This window comes from Rhea pennata, chromosome 1 (genome assembly GCF_028389875.1).
Source record: "Rhea pennata isolate bPtePen1 chromosome 1, bPtePen1.pri, whole genome shotgun sequence".
NCBI classification, from domain to species: Eukaryota; Metazoa; Chordata; class Aves; order Rheiformes; family Rheidae; genus Rhea; species Rhea pennata.
In genome coordinates, this window is record NC_084663.1 from 118,555,797 (window position 1) to 118,566,182 (window position 10,386).

The 10,386-nt window shown below is 36.3% G+C and overlaps 1 protein-coding gene across 3 annotated transcripts in view; it reads left to right on the plus strand.

Annotated features, from left to right (window-relative positions):
- Positions 1-5,418, plus strand: part of DOP1B (DOP1 leucine zipper like protein B) — a 48,679-nt gene extending 43,261 nt beyond the window's left edge. The window contains exons 30-36 of one of the 3 annotated variants that reach the window (XM_062598772.1): positions 328-389; positions 1,291-1,419; positions 1,921-2,057; positions 2,392-2,447; positions 3,263-3,421; positions 3,907-4,036; positions 4,732-5,418. In XM_062598772.1, coding sequence (XP_062454756.1) covers positions 328-389; positions 1,291-1,419; positions 1,921-2,057; positions 2,392-2,447; positions 3,263-3,421; positions 3,907-4,036; positions 4,732-4,989 — 931 coding nt within the window. In that variant the 3' untranslated portion in view covers positions 4,990-5,418. The remainder of the gene's footprint in view (positions 1-327; positions 390-1,290; positions 1,420-1,920; positions 2,058-2,391; positions 2,448-3,262; positions 3,422-3,906; positions 4,037-4,731) is intronic. The other 2 variants (XM_062598784.1, XM_062598778.1) reach the window with 2 other exon arrangements.
- Positions 5,419-10,386: the final 4,968 nt, after the last annotated feature.

Here is a 10,386-nt window from a genome sequence, read left to right on the forward strand (position 1 = left end):
TAACATTGAAAAAATTGTGTTGTGCTTTACTACAGAATATGATAACGTTAAAAGTAGGACCCAACAACTAATTCTACTAAATATAAGTACTTACATGTGCATTACTGTGCAGAAGAATAAACTTGTTTTATGTTGATCTCCCCTTAGTAATTTGGGAATTGCATTTAATAGAGCCGAAGAGCATAGAATGCAGTATATGTTCAAAACATATAAAAGTCTGCATATTGAATACAGTTTGGAAACTGTTTCCTTGTATGAAATGTTTGACCAAAATCTTTTCTGTGATTAATCTATCTTGTTATATGATTCTTTTCATGTTTTATCCAGTTGGAGATCCATTATTGATCATCTTCTAACACATGAGAAAACTATGTTTAAGGATTTGATGAGTGAGTATCAGCTGCTGATAACTTAATTCTATGTTAATTTGAAATTTGTTGAAATTTGTACTAAGGTATCTGTAAACTGCAGACTATGAAGTATCTGTAATTATGTTGTCAACTTTATTCATCACTAAAGCCTGTGCTGAACTAACTGTCTGTAATATTTCAATGTTGTCTAAAACACTTAAGTATTTTCTCTCCGTAAATGTTCATGTTGGGCTTCTGTATATTTTGCCATAATTTTAAATTGCTCTAGCATTCATGATCTTGTCAGCCAGACTTTGCCTGGCTTTGACCCTGTCTGAATAATGGTACAGAGTGGTGCAGCAGCACAACAAACCTTTGAGCAAGGTGCTTTGACCTCCTATTCATGCTTGAGGAGAGTGTAGAAGAATAACCTCTGGGGGAAGGGGCAGACTAAGACTATTAAGTCTGCCTGGAGCTCTGAAAGAAAGAGTAGGCTACAGTCTCTTATTCAGATCTTTTAAAAGAATGACTGAAGGGATACAAAGCAAGGCTAATGCATTCAGTTTTTCTTTTTTAATAACTATATATTTTTAAACTCGCCAACCATCTCAGTTTTTTCTCAGCAAGTCTTAGAGCTTTGACGTCACTCATCTATGGGTTTGCAGGACTGAAAAGAGGGATATTTGCATACATGAGGGCAGAGATGTGCTTAAAATACTGGACAGCCTCACTGGAGTTGTAGCGCTTCTGTCACTTCATTTTTCCTGCTAATCTGAACAGATCTGGATCAGCACGATTTTATTATTCTGTGTGGTAGACCTTAACATAGTTCTTCTTTTTGAAAGACTTCGAAGTGTCATAATAATTATTTCTTATGTACCACAGATAGTAACTACTTGTGATGAAAATTTGTGATGAAAATAATTCCTCTCTGTTACAGATATGCAGAGTAGCGTCTTAAAACTATACCCAAGTTTTGAGCAAAAAGCAATGTTGTTAAAGCGACAGGCTTTTGCTGTTTTTAGTGGAGAGATTGATCAGTATCATCTCTATCTTCCCTTAATACAAGGTAAGGGTTTTCTTAACCTGTCTTCTTTACGTGTATGTAACAAATACATAGGAATAGAATGTCACCTGTTTTCTAACAGGTACTTCCATTTTTCAGAGTTTTCACCAAAAGTTATGATGCTGGACTGTATTAGAATTCAGACATTCACATGATAGTGCCACTAAGAGAGAGAGGAATCTGGGTTAGAATGGGCTAGAACTTTACTTGCAAACATGATTATTTGTAGCAAGCTTCCAACCAGTCTTGGACTGTTGTTGCTCTCTTTAAGTGTCAATTTTCATAAAATAACAAAAATGTGTCCAGTATATAACCACTGACTCTTCAGATTTTTTACTTAAAAGAAAATTAGTTTTAGCATTATCGAAGGGACTGAACTAATAATAAACTACTAATACTACTAATAAAACAGACTTTATTCTGCTATCTTCTGCATTTTTGATTTCCCAAAACAATGCATGTTCAGGAAAACAGTACTTTTTTTAAAAAAAATCTTCATTTCAGAACGACTGACTGAGAACCTTCGTGTTGGGCAGACGTCTATAGTTGCTGCACAGATGTTTCTCTTCTTCAGAGTCCTTTTGTTAAGGATTTCTCCTCAGCATCTAACCTCGTTGTGGCCAATTATGGTAACTGAATTGGTAAGGAATAAGTATCTTGAAACTACTTAGTGTGGGTTTTTTTCTCCATCCCCCCTTTCCCTTTCTCCCAAATACACTCTAATTGAAAAAGGCAGTGTTTGCATAGCTCTGCATTAGTTTGATAATTTGGGAAAAGAATTAACATTAAGAAATATCTTTTTGATTGATTTTTGTTGTTGTTTTTATTGCTAACATAGTTTCTTGCATGACTTCTTAGCTTGTTGCAAGTCATAGAGTAAACTAAGTCTGGTTCCTCATACTATATGAAACCTCTTTTTGTGCTTGAGTTATATGAACATTTTAATGTCCCCATAAATTATTTGTTTATTTAAAGATCCAGACATTTCTACAGCTGGAAGAAGATTTAAGTGATGAAGATGAAACATCAAAGTAAGAATTGCCATTTTTCTGATAAATAGCTTGTGAAGGCTAGTACTGATTGTACTTGTTCTCTTGCTGTAATGTTTGCATTTTCTGGGATAGGGAAGAGACAACAACCTTAGCTAATTATATTTGCGTATTTCTAGCACTGATGAATCTTAGAGATTTCTTTCAGCAGCTAAAATGATGGTATGTTCTAAGCATGGATATTTACTAGTTACATACAAAAATAGAAAAGATGAACATTTGAATATTTTTACAATGTTTTGGTTTTTCCTTTTTTTAGATATGTTTCTAAAAGACATACAGTCTTTTATATTAATCTCAGTGCTAATAGAATGAAAATAAATTTTGATGTACACACATGTACACAAATCTTTTGTTGAATGAGAACCATTTAGTGCACAGTAGATTGTTTAGACTGGAGAAGAGAAAATCAAGGGACAATCTTATCAATGCATATAAATATCTGAAGGGAGAGTGTAAAGAAGATGGAACCAGACTCTTCTTGGTGGTGCCCCATGACGGGATGAGATGCAGTAGTCACAAACTGAAACATGGGAAGTTCCATCTAAACATAAGGAAAACTTTTTTTGCTGTGAGGGTGGTTGAACATTGGAGCAGGTTGCCCGGAGAGGTTGTGGAGTCTCCATCCTTAGAGGTACTCAAAAGCTGTCTGGATGCAATCCTAGGCAACATGCTGTAGGTGACCCTGCTCAAGCAAGGGGGTTGAACTCCATCTCCAGATGTCCCTTCCGACCTCAACCATTCTGTGATTCTGTGATTTATATATTTTAATAGTGCATTTCTTAATTGTAACACAGGAGCAACAGCAAAATAAGCAGACAGAAAATATCGGGTGATGGCAGTGGTTCCTTACTTTCTGACATACAGCAAAACGAGCTGTCCTTGTATTTATCAGCTTGTAAATTTTTGGATACGGCACTTTCATTTCCACCTGACAAAATGCAGTTATTTCAGATGTAAGTCCTCTATTTGCCTATCTGTTCTGGAGTTTGTTACTGTTTTATTCTTTAAAGTAATTCCATATATATTTTGTTCTGTAATAAATTCTGCTATATGTTCTTTCTAGAAGTACAGATGTTGATATTAGGACAAACGCAATTTGAGTATTTGAAAAATAATTTTGTCCTGTTAGTGTTAGAAGATTCACTATCCTTACTAGGAGTTTCTCCTTTCACTTGAGAGAATTGGGAGAAGAGAAGGGCACAGGCACACTGTTCTTTGTTTTCCTTACACACACACTGGGGAATTTTTGGAGTCAACTGCATTTAAGTGCTGACATGAGAGTAACTTCCCTGATCATTAAGTTTGGCTTTGGTAGCAACATGAAATAAGTTATGACAGCTGGTTACTGTAAACAAACCAGTGCTCTACTAAACTATATACGATCCAAGAAAAAAAATCTTCTGCTTATATTGTTGATGATGTAATCCATTTGTTTCAGGTACAAATGGGCATTTGTCCCAGAGATCGACACAGAGGCATGTACTGTGAATTCTCATCTGATAGAAAATCATCAAGAATGCAGACCACATATTATAAGAATCATGGATCTGCTAAAGAGGAAATACAGGGTAAAGAAAGAATGCCTCACTTAAATCATATTTTATTTGTATGGAATCCATTAACTTAAAATCTTGTCAGTTGCTTAGAAAAGTAAGGTAGGCAAGAGGTTTTTAGATATAATAAGAGATTCCTCCAGCTTTTAAAAATGATCTGCCTGCTTTCATACATGTATCTTCCAAGATAAAGATTTGGATGTGCAATGGTAGTTTCCTGTTGCTTCCTTAAATCTGCCCATAACCACCAAGTAAGAAACTATTCCTCTCAGACAAGAGAGATGTCTCTTTTTAAGAGCATACTGTTCTTTAGCTGAGTTAATCATAATAGCCTTTTAAATTACCTTTAAGGTTTAGCATTAATACTTCCAGAAAAAGGAACACAGACATTAGTGTTTCTCAGAGGTATTGTTACAGCCTATCTGTAATCTGCATATTTTGTTGTTGTTGGATGTCTGATTTTAAAGGCTAGTCCAAATTTGCACTCTTCTGAATTTGTGAGACTTTCTTTTAATGGAGACTCAAATTTGAATATAGAAATAACTTGGTATGCCAACTATACAACTGATGTCATGGTGGAATTGTAGGCTCTGGGTAGTCTCAGTATGAAAACAAGTGTCTAGTACAAGGTTCAAATGAGCTATATGCAGTAGAAGAACATGGTGTCTTAATGCAAAACTTTAAGTAAATCTTGATTTGTATGCTTACAGGAAACAAACAATACCGAGAGAACTTCCAAAAGGCACAAATTTCCTCTTTTGGACTTCCACTCTATATCTAGCATCACCCAGCTTGTACCCTTCTTCAAGACTCTGTGTTGTGCATTTACAGCAAAGGGGAGTGAGCCCCAGAATTCTCAGACTTCTGCATCTTTCTCTGTGGACTACCTTGGCAGTAATGGCATAAAGATCTTGCAACGGCTTGAAGAGAGTGTTGAATGTGACTTTCTTGAAAACATGGAAAGTTAGGTCTTGTGGCAGTTGTTTCACCTGTGTTGAAAAAAAAATAGTGAAACAAAGGAAAAACGTTACTCAAGACGGTGGAACTCCAGCAGTTCTCCTCCCCCCACCAACAAGTTTTTAAACTGCATTTGGGGTTTTCTTCCTGCTGTTGTGGAGTGAGTTTCAATAATCCAGGCTTCCCAGTGGTGTTAAAAAGCAAAGATTCTTCTGTTCTGCTCCTGTGGGAGGAAAAAAGAATATAGTTTAGTGGTAATTTATCATAGTTACTATATTCTTTTACTTGCTTTCAATGTGAATGATTAAAGAGTTTTTTGTAAATAAGAATATTTTGGACTTGGTGAAAGTAGAAACTGTACTGTTTATCCAGTAGCTTCTAATGTGAGTGTTTTAACTGCTTGGGGAACTGTTCTGAAATTAAAACTAAGATAAAACTATTATTGCATGTTAGTGTACAATCAGTTTGCAGATAAGCCATTTTCCAACATTAAAGCCCACTTCTACTCCTTTCTTTAACATATTCCAAAACTCATCAACTTACTCTCTAAACAAATCATTTAAATTTCAAACAGATGTTTTATAAGTTTTATCATTGTGCAAATAACTACAGACATACTATAACTGTAATCTCAATTCTGTATTATGGTAGTCTCTTTCAAGATTAGTGATTCCTAATAAAACACACATGCATCAAAGACAAACCTATGCAGTTACATTTTATAACTTGCACCACTTAAGTTTTTTATTTGAATAATTGACTAAAATATTCTAATTCAGTTTTTTAAATGAAAGAATTTTTTCAGTAACTAGTTACTTTGCACTTCAGAAATGCAAGCTAAATGAAGATAATCTTGTAAAAATATAAATTGCTATATGCCAACAGCCTAATTCAAATTAAAAGAAATTTGCATTTTTTTAATAACACTTTTTTAATACACAGAAGAATGTATTTGGCTGCTCTTAGGTGTCATAAGAGTTAGGTCATTCACAGTCCCATGACTACTGTAAGGTTTAAGGCACAGCTTCTTTGGAACTACATCCTGTCCAGGACATAGAAGACTGTGATTAGTTCTTTTAGTAAAAAGCGTAGTTGCATGTCTGAAGGGTAATACAAGAAAAGGCATAGTAGAATGTTTTTGTATCTGTGGAAGTGTACTCCCTTGAATTTTTATATTTCATAGATAATCCACTAAAATGGATATTATGATTGAATTTGCTCTGGTGATTTGTCTCAGGGGAAGCTTATCATATTTTAATGGTGAAGAGCTTTGCTGTTCTATTAAACACCTGTCTTCTCCTTTATTTAAACACCTTTGCTCCTAGAGACATGGGTTTTATGTGAAATAAGCAGCAGACACTAGTCTGCAGGTGTGTTACTTGAAACATCAGAACTGATGTGCTGGGTATTGGAGTTCATCCCTCTTGTTTGTTCAAACTTAAAAAAAATAAAAATAAAAATAAAAAAACGGACCTATAAAATGGTTTAATACCACTAGGCAGTGAAATTGGGATTTTTTCAAAATTCATGACAGCAACATGGAAGGCTACTATACTTTGCAGTGTTTTAGCCTACAGATTTGTGGAAGTTTTCAATTTTGGATTGTAAAATAAAATAATGAAAGATTGAACAACATGCTTTGCTGCGATAATATTGTAATGCTGACTAGTGAATTGTCACTTACAGATTTATGACAGACTTAGTGTAATATTGTTTAGTCATTAGGAGTACGTATTATTTGTCTTTCTTAATGTAATTTATTAACATCTTCAATGCTGTTGGAATAAGCACAAGTGCAAAATTATCCATTTTAAGCATCTAAAAATTGGAGCAGGATACTATTAAAATAATCATGTTTGTTGCTTATGTAAAATCGATAATTTTTAAAGATAATATTTAATACTCAGGATGACTTTGTAGTTTTACTTTCAACTTTCCAGTGTTTGCATCCCATATTTGGGGACTTCTCTTAAAATCCTGATGAGATGCTATCAAATGGGCTGTTTCAGACAGTGTTTTTGCCACCAAACATTTCATTTTACCTCGTTCCATAAGCTTTAAACCTGTGTCTTCACTTAATTTCCTCACTGGTAAAGCTGGTAAACTAGTATCTTGTATAGACGGTTTTGTCCCCTTTCCATTTGAAAGGAAATGTCCTGTTCAGACTGCCTGCACCTCTGATGCAAGAATCAGACATAAGTCACCTACTTTTTACTTTTTCCTTCTAGGCCTGGTGATGAACTTTAAAAAGAGAATCTGTGACTTACAGATTAGAGCTCTACAGACAAGAGGATCTTACCTTCTATAAAAATACCACTTGCTTCTAAATCTCCTACCTTCTGTACATACTTCTGTCTTTGTTCTGTGCTTCTATAGATCGTTGCTTTAAATGGCATCAGATACTTGTGACCTGCACCTTCACTGAAGCAGTGAGTGTTAAGTTCTTAAAAAAAAAAAAAAAAAAAAAAAAAAAAAAAAAAAAAAAGTCTATAAGCAGATTTTCTATTACTATAAAAAGAAGGAAATGAACAAGGAGGAAAGTGCTCCAACTAAAATATTCTTTACTTGGTGGGGGAGGGTGGGGAAGGGAGCAGTTACCAGTTACATAGGCCGAAATGCATTTCTACCACTGTAACTTTATTATTTTTCTGTATAGGACTAATTATAACCATTTTAGTTCTTATGCTGCTGCCGTTAAATCCACAAAAAGGAGGCAAGTTGTACTGCTCTAACACTGGTACTACTAAAATAGTATAATTTAACTGTAGATAAATCTGAAAAACTTTAGCATAGAACTCAGTATCAAAACATGGAGAGAAAATACTGAGCTTTGTCATTTACAGCTTGTTTTCAGAACAACCCAGCTCAGCTTTCTCTTTAGGATACTTCAGCTTTGAGATAGCATAGCAATGTAGCATGATGCATAGAGAGAGAAGTAGCGAAACATTCAAAAGAGTTTCTTTTTGCTAAAGCAAAAAAAAAATACAGTAGATGAGACTAAGATAACTGCCAAAGAACAGCAGAACTTGAAATACAGAGCATTGAATAATGGTTATGTGTACTCAATGTTATATTTCAATGTAATTCTAATATTAAATTATATTTTGAAATACCTCTTCAATTGCAAATGTTGTTTTTCAAACTGGCATTACTGCTGACAGAGGAACTCTGATTTTCATCTGATTGTGTAAATGCGCTCAAATTCAACTGCAATATATGAGGGCTCTATGACAGAACCGTGCGTAGTAGACCTTAGTTTTGATGCCGGCAGCAGTGCCTCTGTGCTAGGCCATACCCTCTTTCAGGAAACGATTGCACCACCACCTCCCTACTCCTCCCAACACAAGCCCAGCCTGCTCGGGCTCACGTCCTTCGTATTTCCAAACTTCCCACCCCGGGATCCCACTCCTGGGCTCTGAGGACAAGCTTCCAGGAACTGAGCGGAGCAGATGAAGGAAGCTGCTGCCGCAGCATCAGGGGCTCGTTGACTGACTGACAGCGACTGCCTGTTCAAAGGCAAACGCGCAGTACTTCTAGTAAGTGCCTCTCCCCAGGAAGATATGGGCTGCTGTTTCGTAATACTGTCTCTGTGCACCAGAGATTTCTAAACTTGTCTGTGCACTTTTATATGTTCAGGGTAAATGCCCTGCCTTTTCCTTTGGAAGGAAGAAAGCTGTTTTCCATACAACAGAGCTTTAAGACTAAAGAAGGGTAGTTTCAATAATTGACGTGAAAACTGCTTTTCAGATTCCATCCTTTCTCTGTTGTCTTCGCACATCTTTATAATGTTGTGCAGTTCACCTTCTACCTCAAAAGTTTACTAATGTTTGGTTACACTGTGTGTTTTAAAAATATTTTGAAAATCAGTAAGAGATGCTGCATATACTGGGAAATATTGTAGCATACCTGCAGGTAATACTTATTAAAAAAAATAAAGAAAAAAAGCACTGAATGCTCCTTGAGGACCTTCTTAATCAAATGAAAAACAGTAGAGTGGGCCAAAAAAGTTCTTTGTTAAAGAGAGCAAGGGAAGAGAATCATTTTGCCCAAGGTGTGTTGAAGGCTGCTCCTCAGGTATGAGTGAGTGGCCTGTAAGCTTTCAGTCATCCTGAATTCCTATAACTCAAGCTTATCTTTCAGCTTGAACCTTTCGTCTTGCCAAGTGCATCTATATCTTTTTTGTTTCTGTCCACCACCAGAACAGTAGCTCCCTCTGAGATTATATAATGAAGAATTATGTAATTATATGAGACAGAAGGAAATGGAGAGTTGACATACAGCTTACTGTAACAGACAGCAGGGACCTTCCCAACTATAAAAAAGCAGCAGCTAGACATGCATTTAAATCCTCTAGGAAGAAAAATAATGGTCTGGACTTATGGTAAGTAACCATCATGTACTGCTCACCACATGTGCAAGTAACTGAACCACAGTAATTCTAATGAAACACCAGAGGAATTTCATTCAGTGAGTAAACAGGATGTAAAACATGATTTCAGGCCTCTCCTCCTCCTGTATCTTACAGAATAAGACTGTAGATTACTTGTATGCAATTTGACAGAACAGAGATGGTGCTAAACCTTCACGTGACTAGAACTCATTACTTGTATTGAGTAGGTTCCTACTCCACGCATTTTTTTCATTATTGTGCAATTCATGGTGAAAACTGGTTACCTGTTGCAAACAAAGGTACTGGAATTTGACCTCATACTGTCTTTGACAAACACAGGACAGATCCAGGGGGGAAGGGAGCTATGCGACCTTACGATAGTAACATATTATGCAAGTGTGTGTGATGTGCCAGCTGAGAAGAATCAAAATCATCTGATTAAATTTTTAGTTCTTATCTTGCTGTCTGGGTCTTGTAGCTGAGCTTGTTTTGCCAGGCTTGAGCAAACATTTGCAGGTAGCAATACTCTTCAATACTACTCTGTACTGACTATTCATTTAAAAAGTATGCTGGTAATTTTTTTTTTAGTATGTACCCAGCCTCATTCCTGAGGTCTAGCTACTGAAAATGAAAGGACAGGAAACTATCCTTTGTCCTGGGCTTAATTCCATTTACTTCTGATTCATTTCTAATACATCCACTGAACAACTGAAAACGAGAGACATGTTGGTAGAGCAGCAGTTGGTGCACTATGTACCCAGCACATAAATCCCGCTGCAGAGCAGAACGAGTGCAACGTTTGCATCAGAATGTCCTGCTTTCAGAAAGTCAGTACCCTAAGACATGAATGCAACCATTGAGGACATGCCAGCAACCATCCTCGGGGCTAGGGCAAAAGCTCTGCTTTCAAGAAAATTCGAGTGTCCTGGAGGACGAAGCTGGTTTGGAAACTGCTCCGGGGGCACCGTCCGAGGCGAAGGTGGAGCCCTAGCCTCGGGAAACGGGAGCGTCCCTGCCT